General features: G+C 39.3%; 1 protein-coding gene across 1 annotated transcript in view; it reads left to right on the plus strand.

Moving 5' to 3' along the window:
* LOC126469832 (protein crumbs) overlaps nt 1-17,332 on the plus strand; it is a 346,090-nt gene that overhangs the window by 231,609 nt on the left and 97,149 nt on the right. The window contains exons 19-20 of the mRNA XM_050097122.1: nt 8,155-8,397; nt 8,602-8,989. Of these exons, the coding sequence (XP_049953079.1) occupies nt 8,155-8,397; nt 8,602-8,989 (631 nt within the window). The remainder of the gene's footprint in view (nt 1-8,154; nt 8,398-8,601; nt 8,990-17,332) is intronic.

Below are 17,332 nucleotides of genomic sequence, written 5' to 3' on the forward strand. Positions count from 1 at the left end.
AGTCATACATAGGAGTGGCTGTGCTTACTAATGGACCTAAACATAGATAGTCTTTATGAGACTTAGGAGGATTGTACTGTTCTTATGGACGAACACAATAATTTTTTGAGGTAATAAGATAGAACTTAGGAGTGCTGAAGTTTTCCATTGCACTCATGCTGTTGGGTCATCATTGATTGTCATGTAGATGGAGCCAGCTAAGTTAACAGACCATGAATTTTATCACCATAAAGGAAATGAGGTAACAGTATCGTCACATTATTTACCTTAATCAACTTTGAGTACCACTATATCACAATTGTTAGAGAGCCTTTATGGTGGAAATGATGTTGCTTCATAATGGAGAAGCATTCATAAGCACATGGCAAGCTTCAAATCTGATCTTTTCCACAGTATCCAAAGGGGATGCATCACATGAGTTGTTCAACAGTGCTGACAAAATTTGTTACAAGTTGTGTTTTTTGTGCTGGTATAGAGGTCAGGGCTTTACCTGAAAGAAAAGAACTAAGTGACAGATGTCAGTATTGGGGTAGGAACTGAAATGTATACATTTGCCATGAACTGAGGTGAACTTTGTACAGCAAGTCAAGTTTAAATACATTTTCAGATGAATCGCACTACAAAAGAAAGAATTTTGTTTTGCTCAAAATCATCATCATCATCATCATCATCAGGATTTCCTTTCAGCGAGCCAGGTAGAAACTTTGTGAACGATATGCCTCCATTGGTTTCTGTCCTGGTATAGCTTTCTCTCTCCACTACATCCCATGTTACTCCTCTCCTCTTGAGATCTTCCTTAACCTAGTCTGTCCATCTCTTTCTTGCCCACCCAGTTGGTCTTCTTCCTGGTACCTCCATCTCCAAATACTGGTGTGGAGTTATAGTCGGGTGCATTTGCTTCACATGACCGAACCACTTCAATCTCAAAGTACTCATTCCCTCCTCTGAAGTCAATGTCATCTGCAGGTCTCTCGATACAAAATCATTCCGTACTCTCTCTCTCTCTCCTAGTTTTTTGTGGAGCTGACCTAAGGAACTTCATTTCACATGCTTGTATTTGACTATCTTCTCTCTTATTTGTGACACTGGCCTCTAGACTATACATCATGATTGGCAGGAGATATGTCTTATACATGGTCTGTTTGGCTCTTTCAGGGACTTCCTTGTCCCAGAGCAGGTTTTGTACCTGGTGGAAGAAGCTATATCCTTTTGTTATTCTGTTTAAGACTTCTAGTTCAGAACTTCCATTGCATGATATGATGCTACCCAGATAATTGAAGCTTTTCACACATTCAACCTTCTCCCACTCCAGTATGATGTGACAAGGTGTGGATGTCCTGCTCATCTTCGTTGCCACTGTCTTGTTCCTACTCACAATTAACTTTATTTTTTAAAATTTTGTGTTCCAGTAATCTAGTCTCCCGTGATCCTCCTTTTCTGTCTCTCCCCAAGTGGCGATGTCATCAGCAAAAATAAAAGCGTTGAGATCTTCATTTTCTTCTTCCTTGTTTTCTTTCATGATTGTGTCCATAAGTGTAATGAAGAGTAAAGGGGAGAGTGAACTGCCATGCTGAATACATCTCTTTGCTTTAAACCATTTTGATTCCACGCCCTACTTGTACACTGATCTCGCAACCATCATACAGCATATGGACTTTTTTAATTAATGAATCAGGAACATTATGTTTTCTCAAGCATTCCCATATTTTATCCCTTGGTGTACTGTCATATGCTTTTCCCAAATCTACGAATACTACTATCAAGTCCTTTCCTTTTTCCCAATATTTCTCCATTAACTGATGGAGGGAGAAAATGAGATCCAGTGTTCCTCAAAACATTATAACAAATATGTAACTGCACTACTCCCATACTGAAGTTCAAAATAACTTTTTCCATTGGTAAAGTTGGGTTAAAAAAAATCAGCAATGTGACATAAAAAATTTTAAAGTATTTCATAAACAGTTAGCAGCAGAGTAAGGAAAAAACGTTCAGACTATTTGCTGTGAACATGCAGTATATGTAGTTCAACAACAGCCAGTAATGACTGATAATCTCTGTTCACTAAGCATTGCAACGAAAGCTGTGCACCCAGTGATTATAGCGAGATTATATAACTCAGTCAGCAGTGATAGATTTGTGTCAATAAGTAGATAATGGAAATGGATATCCACATAACTATCTTTGCTGATAGTTTCTTAAGCATTGAATAACAGTGGCCTTTAAACCTGTTAACCATTAAAACTTTCATCGAAACAATACATACCTAGATCCATAAACAACAATCTGTTATATATATGTTTGAATCATACTCTGCAAACAAACTGGAAGGCTGATGTGACACCGGCAACAGTTTGTATTCACAGTCAAATTATCTGTGCCACCAGATGGCCAATGCCAGGTTTAGTATGCCCACCAATGGCTGGTATTGATCATGACTGAGGCACTGTAGCTTGTGGTCAACGATTGCCACCAGGAGTGTGCATGGCAGGTCACATGGGCTGAGCTGCTTGCAGCAACAGGGGCAGGCAGGCAGCTGTGATTCAGTCTAGTACAGTTCTGTTGCGTGAGCTACTATCGATCACGCCATTATGCTTAGTGAATTTTGACCCTGCTTTGTATGTGGACTTCCTCATTCATGTTATTGGCTTTCATTTGGTGTTCTGATTTCAACAACTTTGCTCTGTTTGTGGACTGTGCGTTCATATCGGGAGTGGACAGAAAAGTGGTGATGAAGTCTTGCCCTATCGTGGTTGTGGCAACACATTTGGAATAGTGAAGGCAGCAGAGGATCAACTGGGCCTAGTAGAAATCTGTAGGTAACACAAGAGATATTGAATTTCTTTGACAAAAAGAGAAAATATAAAAATGCAGCAAATTGAGGAGGAAGAAGGGAATACATACATGTAAAAAAATGAGATTAATGGAAAGTGTAAAATGGCAAACCAGGAATGGCTAGACATGAACTGCAAACCTCTAAAAGCATGCGTGATGAGGCGAAAGATGGTTGCCACCTATAGGAAAATTAGAGAGGCCTTCGGAGAAAAGAGAAGCACTTGTGTGAATATTAAAAACTCAGATGGCAAGCCATTACTAAGCAAAGAAGGGCAGAACTGAGACTTGGAAGAAATATATAGAGGGTCTGGACAAAGAAAACAAACTTAAGGCAGCATTATAGAAGGAGAAGTAGTAGAAGGGAGATATGATACTGCAAGAAGGATTTGTCGGAGCACTGAAGGACTTTAATTGAAAACAAGATCCTAGAGTAGACAACATTCCTTCAGCAGTAGAAGGGAGATACAATACTGCAAGAAGAATTTGTCAGAGCGCTGAAAGACGTAAGTTGAAACAAGATGCTATAGTAGACAACATTCCTTCAGATTATTGGAAGAGCCAGCTGTGTCAAAACTATTCCATCTGGTGTGCAAGATACATATGAAAGAGGCAAAATACTCTGACTTCAATAAGGATGTAATAACTACAATCCTAAAGAAGGCAGGTGCTGAAAATTCTGAAGGTACCAGCAATAAAATACAGAGAGCAAAAAGTTATTTGTAACTTATACAGAAATCAGACTGTACTTGTGAGAATTTAAGGACATGAAAGGGAAACTGTAGTTGAGAAGGTAGTATGGCAGGGTTCTAGCTGCTCCCCAATATTGTTTATTCTTTACATCGAGCAGACAGTAAAGGAAAAAAAAAGAAAATTTTGGGGAATAAAATTCAGGGAGAAGAAATAAAAACTTTTATGCCTGCTGACATTAAACATTAAGATGTCTTTTCTGAAGGCATTTGTATGGAGTGTAGTGAGTATATTGGATAATTAATGAGGAGGTACTGAATCAAATTGGGGATGAAAGAAATTTGTAGCACAGTTTTACTCAAATAAGGGATGTTTTGATCGTACACATCCTGATACATCAAGGAATCATTAATTTGATAATGGAAGGAAGTGTGGGGGTGAAAACTGTTGCAGGAGACCAAGGCTTGGGTATTGTAAGCAGATTCAAATAGATGTAGGTTGCAGTAGTCATGCTGACTTGAAGAGGCTTCAGCAGAATGAACTAGTGTGTGAGCTGCATCAAACTGGTCTAAGGACTGAAGACAACAACAACAACAACAACAACAACATCATCAAAATTGATCTTTAGCCAGTGAAGTATATAGAATAAGCTATAATATGTGTGTTAGTTCATGCACAGTAAGTGTTGCAAAGGGACAAATTACCTAATAAAGTATAAAAATAATTGTTGGTACAAAAACACTGAAATTTTTGTAAAACATGCTATGCCATGTGAAGATACTTGTGAATTTTATCCGAGTCATGTTCACTTTCACCTGTGTGCCCACTTCAACTGCTGCCAAAATTTTGTGAAACAGTTATTGTTATTTTCTACTACACATATATTCTCCTGCACTTCTTTACTTCCTTTGTTCATCTCAAAACGTTGTACTTCTATGATGATGAAGTTAGATTTACGATTTTCTGTGTCATTCTTACTTCTAGTGCCAGTGTATATTTTTATTGTTGTTTCCTGCCTACCCTCTAGCTGAGCCAGTGTAAGTTCTATGCAGTAAAATGCCAGGGATGTGGTGTCAATCTCAGAACCCTAAGACCATACTTTTAGCCAGTTAGTCTACAAGATGGAGGCAAACATGGTTTTCTGCCAAGGCATAAGATCCAGTTATTCATAGTTTCTATGTGGAAGAATAGTTCAGACCAGTTGGGCTGGAAATGGAAATCGAATTACATTGTGCAGGTTGACTTCAGCATCATATTTAGGACAGTCTCCTCCTTTTTTTGGGAAAAACATTACTGTAAATATTGCTGATTCACTATACTTCTATTTCTATGAGCTTTTGAATTGTCGAATGTTATTTAAAAGGTGCAAGGATCAAAGAGGAGAGAGGAGGGACTATCATTGCTTTTCCATCTCGGTAAATTAAATTACTATCAGTATTAACTGAATAGCAAAACACTCACCCATAATTTTCCAAAAACCTCACTTCAGTGTCTCAAACAGATTATGAAATTTCATAGTAACTATAGCGGCTGTTTTTGGCAAAAGCAAGATAGTGAACTGAATGGAAAACTAATAATAAAATCTGTCTCCTGTCTTTTCAATAGTGTTCTTACTTCACCAGTGTACATGTTGAAGCACAGTTTAATCATTAGAACTTCAGTTGTTACTGAAGGCTCTTCATTGTGAAGTTATTCTTTCAGAAACCTGTATATGGGAATTCTGCTCATTTCTGTTGTGTATGTTGATTATGAAATATCATCTGTGGTATGACTTCAGTTTCTCAGGATTTAGATAAATAAGCCACTGGATCTGCAGTAGTCTGTCTCTAATTGACTCCTAAATAAAATGAAAGTATCTGTTAATACAAAGTAATGTCAATTTTTATCCTGACACCAACACAGAACACGTCAACGAATTCAGCTTAGTGTGCAAGAACAGCTATGAGTCCAATTTAGAACAGCATACCACTACAATGCAAAAGGTATTTACTTCACATTGGAACAAGATGTGGCTCTCATTCCAATTTTAAAAACAATTTCAATATGTTTGCTATGTTTCGTATCTGGAAACATATGATCTAAAGTGAACCAGATGGTAACTATCTGGATTAAGCACAGTAGGTTTCTTAATTTTGAAACTTCATAACAACTATGAACAATAAAGACAGTTCATTGTGTAGTGCAGTTTCTCAACAGTCACGTGCCAGACTGTGCATCTATAGGTCTAGGGTTTGGTCCCTGGCCACTTGTATGATATTGTCACTTATCACTTCTTTCATTTCTGTCAATGTTTTTTAATGTGAAGAATGCCGAGTTGCTCTGTGATTTTGAGTCCATGTTAAATTGTAAACCCAGTATAACTGGCTAGGTAAATCTGTGCAGAGGTCAGAGGAAGGCAATGGCATATGAACTCCAACAGCACTATGCCTAGTAAATCACTGGTATGATGCCAGATTTACTTTTTTTAAGTTATTCATTTTCTATCTGTGGCGTAAGAGGATAAAGATGTTATAAGAAATGCACATGTGAAAATGTGGTTTTCAATTTTTTATACAAACAGAAAATCTATGACGAGACTACTAAAATCAGGAATAGATGAAGCATTGTTTTACTTACATTAAATATTTTTATGAAGGTACACATATAATGTATAAATTGCTCCATATTTGGTTCTCTGCCTTGCACCTCAAGTAATCTGCTCACCTGCGAAAGCTCTGCATAATCCTATAAAATAGGAAACACAGTTGAACACTTGGAGCCTGAGAAACTACTGTAGTCAACTGACATCTGGCCTCTACCATTCGGCTTGCTGAAATGTTAGACACAAAGTCCTTTTAATAAAAGTTTAATACTTCTTTTGTAAAGGAACATTGTCCTAATTGGTCTTATGCTTCATCTGTAATGACTTTCATGTTAATGAATTGTTAAACCCTAATCTTCTACCTTCTTCCTTTCTTGTTAAGAGTAAAACTGACAAGAAGAGGTGAAATTTATTGTGCGGCTCATGTGGAAGGTTAATGACTTGGGAAGAGTGTGAAATGTTTAGGAAGTTTCAATGTAGTGAGGCCAGAATTTCCTAAATCAACTAAATCATATCTTTTGTTTCTTACAGTATTGCAAAAGTTTACTGTGCTAGTGGTTTGTGTGCACTAATTAATTTTCAATGACTTTTTGTAATGTATTGCAGTGTTATAACTTTACACAAGTCACGTGACTAAGTAAGTTTCACTTAGTCATAAGACTTTCCATTTCGAGTAGGTGTTGTAAGTGGTGGGACTGAAACAGTGATTATGGATAGATGTGTATGCAGGTTACATTTATAATAGGCTTGGGGCTGAGGAGGAAAATCTAGACATGTTTAAGGGTCCAATGGAGATGTAACAAGAGTTTGGCCAGTTGACAGGTGGCTTTCATGTAGTGTTGTTGAGACAGTTTAAGGAAGGCAAACATTTGTTTAGGAGAATGAGATAGAGAACCAGGAGGCTTTATAAAGCAGTTTATACTTTCTATTAAATGTGTGTTAATGCATAATATGTGCAATGTTCCTCTGACAGTTACATGAAAATATTTCAGTTTAAGAAATGGGATCAGAACCCTACACTGCTTCACTTAATGAATGCAATTAGTAGAGCACCTGTAGGGTATGAAGATTCTGATGAGGCTGGTTGTTAGTTAACTGGGAGACTCATATCAGAATAAATCCATTGCTTGCAGAGATTAACATAGCAGGTAACATTTGACAGTAATAGCATGCACACAAAAAGCAGGTGTTGTTAAGTTAAAGTTGTAAGATCCTTCTATAACTGAATTTATGATAGATTCTAGAGTATATTCAGTGATCAGAATTATATAAGTTTTTCTTTCTTGGTTTTATTAAAGGCTTCACTCTTATTATTATTTCCATTTTTGGAAGTTCCTTTAGATAAAAATACATGCATACCTGTTAATTTGGTTGTTTAATTTTTTATTTGGAAAATTATTTGTTAGTTCTGACGAAAGAGTTGGATGAGCAAAGCCCAATGAACTAATGATTATGCCACCATAGTTCAGATTATCTTTCCACTCACATCAGACGTGATACTGAATGGTGATGGTTTTCTTAACAATCAAATTAATTTTTTAATTAGATTTATCTGCCTGGTGAGACTGCTGCTGCAACATTGAGGGCTGTTGTGGGGACTGTGTAGTGGTTTCCAGGTGTATTTGGTTGACACTCCCACCTTTTTATGTCAACAACCATCTTGGGCATCAGACTAAGTATGTTTTGCCATGGAAGTTACTGAACCAGCAAATAGAAGAAGACTGTATCACAGCAAGTCTACCTAGTGTTCATTATGTATCTGTTTGGTGCTCCTATTTCATATAAGGTCATAAGACTAATTGCTTTTGTTTACTTATAATTTATTCTTAGGCAAGAGTCCCTGTAAGTTGCCAAATAAATTATTCTGAGGCAAGAGTCCCTGTAAGTTGCCAACCAAAGTTCCGTGTCACCCTTTGTGAGACAAATATTAGACATTTATATAAGTGAGAAGATGTGCTAATGATTATGGATTTTTTATAATACATATTTTATCTAGATAGAGTATAATTCATTAATCTCATAAATTAACTTGAACCCTGCTTCTGATTTTGCAGATAACTACAATGTCTATGAATGGCACTGCATATATGATGCTGAATACAAGTCGTGATGAAGGCTATGATATTCAGTTTCGTTTTAAGACAACATTACCAAATGGTCTACTGGCATTTGGCATGGGGTTGACATTCTATGTTCTGGAACTTACAGAAGGACGTTTAAATCTACACTCCAGCCTCCTTAATAAATGGGAGGGTGTTTTTATTGGATCTGATTTAAATGATAGCAAATGGCAAAAGGTTTGTTTTATGTGCTTGTTATTTAAGTTTTTTAATTTTGTTGTAAGTTGATTACTAAAAAGTAATAAATTTTATTCTTTCTGTTAACTTTCCAGGTACATGTATAATACAATGATTATTGTTGTTCTTATAGTTGTTTTATTAGTATTAATGTTACGAAATGTTGTTCTGTGTTACTCATTTTATGCTGGTCTTTCATTTTAGGTGTTTGTGGCTATCAACACAACTCATCTGGTATTGGCTGCTAATGAAGAACAAACAATTTATCCCATTACACTCAATGAAAATTCTAATTCTTCCCACACAAGTTTTTCTGCCACATATTTGGGTGGAACTGTTGTACCCATAAAACTTTTGACCCACACACCATCATTCTTCATTGGTTGTATGGAGGATGTCATGATCAATGAGGTGTGGGTAGACCCACAGCAGGATCTGCCTAATCAAATGTTACAACATGTACAGGTTGGGTGTCCTAGAGAGCCTCAGTGCAATCCCAATCGATGTCACAACGAAGGTCAGTGTACAGACCTTTGGCAAGACTTCAAATGTATTTGCAAGAGGCCATATTTGGGAAACACATGCCAGTTCAGTAAGTGATTAATTTCTATATATATTTATTTATTTTGTTAGATAAGACTGATGTGTCTTCTCAGTTTCAAGTCTCCATGTGCTGCCCTACTTGTTCATATGATCAAATTCCATTTATTTCTGATTACACTTTCTATTTCCTCGTTGTTTGTGACTCAGATCTCTTCTATTCCTACAGCTCAACTAAGCCCAGTCAGGCCACATTGCTGGGACAATGTAACTGTGTGGGGGGGAGAAGAGGGGGCGGCGAGGGGGGGGGGGGGGGCTGTGAGCTCTTTCTGACCAGAATACATCACCAGGTTGACCTAATATTTTAAGGTGAAAAACGCATACATGCAAGATATCGGCCCCACCGGTCAATTCCACATGAATATTTGGGCCATAATTCTGATAGTATGCAGTTACAGTCTTTTAAAGGTACAGCTTTTAAATTTCGTGCACACTGTATATTTGTCACTCACTCTACATCACTTCAGCCCCCTAATGCCTGAGTGTGAAGTACTGTACATTGGAGTGACAACCAGAGATCTCATATTCGTGGGCTACTGAAGGCTAGGGCAGAGGATTGGGGAGACAGATACATCTGCCCAACATATTTTGACATCTTGTTCAATAAAACTCATTATTTTACACGAAAAACAGTAAGTAATATGAGTGTGTAATACATCGACCTCCCAGACATATACTTTTAATATTACTTTAATGATCTTCTTGTATTGACATTCTGCTGCTATACATATTCTTCAAAATCAAAATGAATAAATCTAAACAACTGAAGAATTATTATGAAATGAAGAATAGTGGATCTCTTGCAAATGCACTTCATTTTAACAGTGCCAGCTTTAAAATCCAAAGAACGTAACACACAACAGCGATGTTAATAATTAAATAATGTTACGCTACATCTTTACTGACACACTAATTCCTTTCATTGATTTGTACTGCATTTGTGAATCACAACATAACAATATTCAAAGCAAAGAAATCCCTGGTACTAGCTGTGGGTTAGAAACAATGAACAAAGCATGTTACCAGTGTCCAAATAGTATTTCACAAACCTCTTACTCACTCCACTGCACAGTACTTCACCCTTGGACATTAAGTGGCTGTATGGGGGTGGAGCGAGTGACAAACGGTGCACGCTGTGTGTGTGTGTGTGTGTGTGTGTGTGTGTGTGTGTGTTCTTGTGAGGAAGGATAAAGGATTTTGTCCAAAGGCTTAGTTCTAGTTCATTCTTGATTATTTGTCTGTCTACTGCTAAACACCTCAACTGCACTGCAAAATGGAGTGTGTAGAAACAGACCAATTGAGGTGGTGTAGTGATTAGCACACACGGCTCGAATTCAAGAGGAAAGCAGTTCGAATCTGCACCCTGCGATTCTGATTTAGGTTTTCTGTGATTTCCCTGAATTGCTCCAGGCAATGCTGGGATGGCTCCTTTGGAAGGGCATGGATGATTTCCTTCCCCATCCTTGAAATATTCCGAGCTTGTGCTCCGTCTCTTATGACCTTGACGTCAACGGACATTAAACCCTAATCTTCCATTGTTCCTGAATAGTAGAAACAGTTTCCAGATTTAGAAGGAAAAAATTGATATTTTTTTTTAAACAATGGGAAAATCAGAAATGTATGGGATTATAAGTCTTGTGTCTAACATTAGACTTATTATTAGATTTGGGACCTAGCTTAGAAAAAAATAAATGTGGTGATTCTATTCACCCTGCAGGGAGTGTCTGGATCTAGGAGACTAAGAAATAACATAGTTGTGGTTGTGGTTGTGGTTTTTTAGTATGTTTTCCAAATAAAAATTATTATATCTACAATAATTTTATTGTAACAGTAAATTGATGAAATGGGCATGTTTGTTAATACATTGCAAAAGTCACTGACACCGTATTTGAAAATGTCTTTAAATCTACAAGTTGTACCCCCAGAAGTAGAAAAGAGCTTTTGAACATCATCTCCTTGACTAAAACATGACTTCTCATCTGTTAAAATAAACATGATTAATTGGCCTTGTTAAAAATAAATCAACATAACCTTTACCTTCTAAGTAAAAGTTTTTACATGCATACATTATAAATGTCTGCTTACTTTTTCCATATACTTTTCCATATCACAACATAATTTCCTGGGTTGAGAACAGTGACAGGTGGTTATTTATTTCCGTCTAATTCTTGGTGTTCTTCTAAAGAAACACTGATGATTACTGTTTCTATTCACACCAAAAATTCCAAAAACAGAATCCTACATTTTCAGATAGCCAAAAAACAAGACAAATTAAAGTATATTTTAAAACTGAAGTATTGGTTAATGGAACAGGGTTGCCAATTTGCTGGCCATGTACTCAACTTAAAACAATACATTTTAGATTGGTACTTACAAATAAAGTTTGATGTAAGTAAATTCAGCACCACATCCAATGTTTGTCATAGAGTGAACAAAATATCAACTGGCAGTCTTGCCAATTTCGAAATTAATAATTTCCCTGCTAGTTTGGTTCACTACCAGACTAGACAAACAAATCTTTCGATGATATTCTCATTAGTCTTCCAACATGTTTGATGTAAGCAAATTCAGCACCACAGCCAATATTTCTCGTAGAGTGAACAAAATATCAACTGGCAGTCTTGCCAATTTCGAAATTAGTAATTTTCCTGCTAGTTTGTTTCACTACCAGACTAGACAAACAAATCTTTGTATGATATTCTCATTAGTCTTCCAACACCCTACAGTTGAACTTTTTGAGAAGTTTTGTTGATTTCCGCAACTTGTTCCTATTCACCCCATTTTACAGTTCTGTGGGATCTTTACTCTTTCATTCTTTGCTGTAACACTCAGTATCACATGAGAACTTACAAACAAATTAAAAAAGGAAGATTGAAACAAAGAACTGGGTGTTTTCAGCCAAACTAGTTGTAAAAATCAGAAGCTGTTTAAAAGTGTAATGAGAATTGTGAATATATCAGATTTTGAAGGGAATGTGGTTGAGGGGAGAATGGTCATATTTGTTACATCACCATTTTCATCCTGTGTGTATTTGCATGCTTGCTTGATTCTTGACTTACCAGACCATCACTGGACCCAATTTCAGTGGGTTCCTTTGCACAGCACTCTATACAGTTCAGAATTAAACATGTGGCTATCATAAAAGTGTTGTTCTGCAATTACAAATTTATCTTTATATGAGGTGAATGGACCTAGCATGCTCCAAGCAGCACTGCAGAATGCACTATTGTGTCTGCATGATGTACTGTAGCCCGTACCCACATTAAATACTGCGAACACCAGGCATGCAGCAACCCTTGCTTATGGTGTTGCAAAAGTACAAACATCTCAGTAGCCAAAAGTAAACAACATGAGCTTGTTCACCTCTGGACTGCCCAAATATGTGGCAAAACTGTTGAAGTCTTTAGTTAGATGCTGTGTCCATTATGTGAAGAACTCTTGCAGTTTTGTGTGATCAATTAAGGACATTTGACATGCCAAGGATGATCTGTTAGTGAATGTTGATGTAAGAACCTTACTAACAAACAAATTAAAAAGACAATGTGAACATAAGAAGAGAGCAAGTGACAGACTTTATCACAGGTAATCAGTGATCTAGGTGACTTGGCCTGGGATCCAGTGGAACTGCATATACCAGGCACCCACAAAACTAAATATGAGTGCAGGCTGTGGTGTATTGGGCAGACATAACACTAATTTTTGTAGCGGTGCTTGGAGCATGCCAGGTCCGTTCATGTCACATAGAAAGCCTAGTGCCTAACAGTGATTCAGATTCCCAGCATCAGTATCAATATGGAGAAAAGGTCAGAGGCACTTTGGTGCCAAAGAATGTCTGCACTTGCTCTGGCAGAGGGCACTGCCACTGGCATTTCAGGTGGGCCTGCCCACTGATGTAACAGTGTCTGTAAATATTGTGGCCCTACACTAGTCTTGCGCTTTGTGGTATTCTATGAAGCCTTCAGTATGCACCATTGATAGCAAAGTGATTGACATTGCCTGTGTGTGTTCTATAATTCAGATCTCCATGGACTGTTTGCATATCATTCTCAATGGAGAGAAGTCTTCTGAAGTAAGAGTGATTTCAGGTGTGCCGCAGGGGAGTGTCGTAGGACCGTTGCTATTCACAATATACATAAATGACCTTGTGGATGACATCGGAAGTTCACTGAGGCTTTTTGCGGATGATGCTGTGGTATATCGAGAGGTTGTAACAATGGAAAATTGTACTGAAATGCAGGAGGATCTACAGCAAATTGACACATGGTTTAGGGAATGGCAATTGAATCTCAATGTAGACAAGTGTAATGTGCTGCGAATACATAGAAAGAAAGATCCCTAATCATTTAGCTACAATATAGCAGATCAGCAACTGGAAGCAGTTAATTCCATAAATTATCTGTGAGTACGCATTAGGAGTGATTTAAAATGGAATGATCATATAAAGTTGATCGTTGGTAAAGCAGATGCCAGACTGAGATTCATTGGAAGAATCCTAAGGAAATGCAATCCGAAAACAAAGGAAGTAGGTTACAGTACACTTGTTAGCCCACTGCTTGAATACTGCTCAGCAGTGTGGGATCCGTACCAGATAGGGTTGATAGAAGAGAGAGAGAAGATCCAACGGAGAGCAGCGCGCTTCGTTACAGGCTCATTTAGTAATCGCGAAAGCGTTACGGAGATGATAGACTCCAGTGGAAGACTCTGCAGGAGAGACACTCAGTAGCTCGGTATGGGCTTTTGTTGAAGTTTTGAGAACATACCTTCACCGAGGAGTCAAGCAGTATATTGCTCGCTCCTACGTATATCTCGCGAAGAGACCATGAGGATAAAATCAGAGGGATTAGAGCCCACACAGAGGCATACCGACAATCCTTCTTTCCACGAACAATATGAGACTGGAATAGAAGGGAGAACCAATAGAGGTACTCAAGGTACCCTCCGCCACACCCCGTCAGGTGGCTTGCGGAGTATGGATGTAGGTGTAGGTGTAGATGTAGATGCTGACAATGTCTTCACTGTGCTCTGGACTTTGCTTCTGGCGAGCAGTTCATTTCTTGAGTTCCACTGTCATCAAACTGCCAGTGTTCTACCTGTGATGAGTAGGATAGAAAACAAGGATAAATTGTGATGACTGAACACAGCTTGCAGTGATGGGTTCATAAACAGAGGTGAAGGCTACCAACAGAGTTATGCTTGAGATCCATTACTGGCCACAATATACTGTTAACACACCCAATCATGTGACATGACAAGCTGCACATGAGATGGAGCCCAAATGTCTGTGCTGGAACTTGGGTGCAGTGTCCTCACCCCCTTTGACATTTACCCTGTAGCACTAGAAGGGGACAGACCACTTTCCAGCCCCACCTATACAGAGACAATACAGACTCCATACTGAAACTTATAACTGAGAGTGACACTTGTTGAAAAATTGCATCTTTTCAATGAGCTTACTCAGCAAATAATTGTAAAAGTTTGTTTCACTTCAGCTTGCTGGGAAAGACAATGGAATGAAGACAATGAAAATTTGTGTTGGACCAGGACTCGAACCCAGAATCCCCACTTATTGTGAGCAGTTGCCTTAACATTTGACTATCCGTGCATGACTCACAGCCAGACCCAAACTTCCATATGTTGTCAACCATGCGTCTACAATCTGTACTCGCACATCCATTATGTGTATTCCCGTACAGATCAGATATTGTACGTGAAAGTCACGTGCCTGGTATTGGCAGATAAATACGATACTGCATTGTGAGAGTTATTCTGGTGGTCATGCACTTCGGCAACCACACCTGATATGAAACAGTGCATCATCATCAGAATAACACAGGCACTGCAATATCGTATTTATCTGTCGATACCGGACATGCGACTTTCAAACACAACGTCTGATCTGTACGGGAATACACATAATGGATGTGTGAGTACAGATACTAGACGCATGGTTGACGAGCTGTGGAAGTTTGGGCCTGGCTGTGACTCATGCACTGGTAGCCAAATGGTAAGGCAACCGCTTGCATTAAGCGGGAAATCCAGGTTCGAGTCCTGGTCCAGCACAAATTTTCATTGTCTTCATTCCATTGTACAGCTGATGGTAGTGATTATTCACAATTGCAAATTCATCTGATATGCTGGGTTATATTGTCTATAGGCTATATTGTCCCTGCCAACTATATTGTGCCAGCAATGCTACTTGAATGAGGTGAGGGATTTGTTGTGTGGAGTGGGTGAGGTGAGAAGGAAGGTGGAAAGTGGGAAGGAGGCTAGGGGAAAGGTGGCTGACAGCTGGGAGGGTGAGGAAGCAGTCACAGGGGATAGGAAAGTGGGACCAATGAGCTTGTTTTGGCCAAAGGTAGGGTGAATCATGTGCAGTGTACAATGATGTAGAGCGGTGGGTTGGCAGCTGGACGTAGAGCAGAGGGAGAGGGAGACTACAGGGCTGTGTGTGTCAGTGCAGGATGAATGAAGTTAGAGTCATGGGGCACTGGTAAGGTGTCTGTGGGGCAAGATCCAGTGGAGATTGAGTCCAGGGGGATTTGCAGTATCAAACGATATGGTGAAAGGACAACTCCTCTCTACATAATTCAGAGCAGTTGATGTTGGAGGAACGAATACGAACAGCACTGGACATGGAGCTGCCATTGAAATGGAGCATTTTGTACTTAGCAGCACTTTCTGCAACTAGGTGATCAACTCTGCTCCTGGCCAAAATTTGGAGATGCTCTCATTCGGGTGGACAACTGGTTTGTGATTATGTCCATATAACGTGCTGTTCAGAAGTTACAGCAGAGCAGGTACGTAGTATGACTCCCTGCATATGGTAGGATATACACAAAATAAGGGGAGGGCAACCACTCACTTATAGTGGACAGATATGGAACACAGAAATAAATAACAGAAAACAATATTCACACTAGCTATCAAGTTCTTGCTCTTTTTTTAGGTAAAGTACACATATACAACCACACTGACATCCAAACCCGTGACGATACTGGTTATTGATTATCTATTATTGAAAGCAATTTTCTGGGCTGAAGGAGGTGAGGAGGGGGTAGGGAAGGACACATGAAACATGGGGGAGGTAGCAGGATAATGCGAGGCAGGTCTTTTGACTGGTGACTCAGCAGCTGCACAAAAAAGACGAAAGGGGTTCAGAGAGTAGAGAATGTAATAGATGTAGATATAGGGAGTGAGGGGAGGAAAAGGAGAGAAATATGGAGATGATGATGGAGACAGGGAGGGGGGGGGGGGGAGGAAAAGAGAAGGGTGAAGAAAGTGAGGAGAGAGTTTGAGGGGGGGGGGGGGGGTGGGAGACAGAGAGAGAGAGAGAGAGAGAGAGAGAGAGAGAGAGAGAGAGAGAGTCTGCATGGGGGGGGGGGGGGGGGGCAAGAGTGACGGGACAAGGCAGCACATGATCTGGATGGGGAAGGAGTGGCATGGACGAAGGAGAAAGGTAAGGCGAGGTGGTGGGGAACAAGTTAGCTGAGGTCTAGACCAGGGGAATTGTGAGAGCACAGAACATGCCAGAGAGACCATTCCCACCTGTATAGTTCAGAGAAACTTGTGATGTATATGACCCCTACATTGAAGCAGCTGTGGAAGCCATTTGTGTTGTGGTGTTCAGCATGTTCAGCAACTGGATGGTCACGTTCTGCAGTTTGCCACAGTTTGGCAGTGCCCATTCATGTGAGTAGACAGTTGATTGCTTGTTATGCCCACATAGACTACTGTAAGTAATTGCAGCAGAGCTGATATATAATATGGCTGCATTGACATGAAGCCGTACCTTTTATGAGGGAGTAAATGCCTGTGACTGGATTGCTGTGGGAGATGGTGAGTCGGTGTATGAGACAGGTCTTGGTGATCGCAAGGGTTGGGCAGGATTGGAAGCAGGGTTGGAATAGGGATGGACAAGGATATTCTGTAGGTGGGGTTTATAAATGAGCTGGATAGGATATTGTCTGTCAATAAAAGATCTGGTTAGGTTATCAGTATGTTTCAACAACTTGTGCTTTCCACTGCAGATGTGTCCACGGGTGGTGAGGCTGTAAGGTAGAGACTTTTTGAAATGGAATGGGTGACAGCTGTCAAAGTAGAGGTACTGTTGGCGATTAGTCTGCTTGGTGTGAACAGGCATATTTTTGGAGCCATCTGGGAAGTGGAGATTGATGTTTGGGAGGGTGGCTTGTTGAGTTGAGATGGACCAGGTACAGTGGATTTGGGAATAAGTGTTGAGATTATGGAGGAAAGAGCAAGGATTGTCCTTGCCATGATTCCAGATCATGAAAGTGTCACTAATGAATCTGAACCAGACAAGGGGTTTTAAGTGTTG

The sequence above is a fragment of the Schistocerca serialis genome, chromosome 3, assembly GCF_023864345.2.
Source record: "Schistocerca serialis cubense isolate TAMUIC-IGC-003099 chromosome 3, iqSchSeri2.2, whole genome shotgun sequence".
Lineage (NCBI taxonomy): Eukaryota > Metazoa > Arthropoda > Insecta > Orthoptera > Acrididae > Schistocerca > Schistocerca serialis.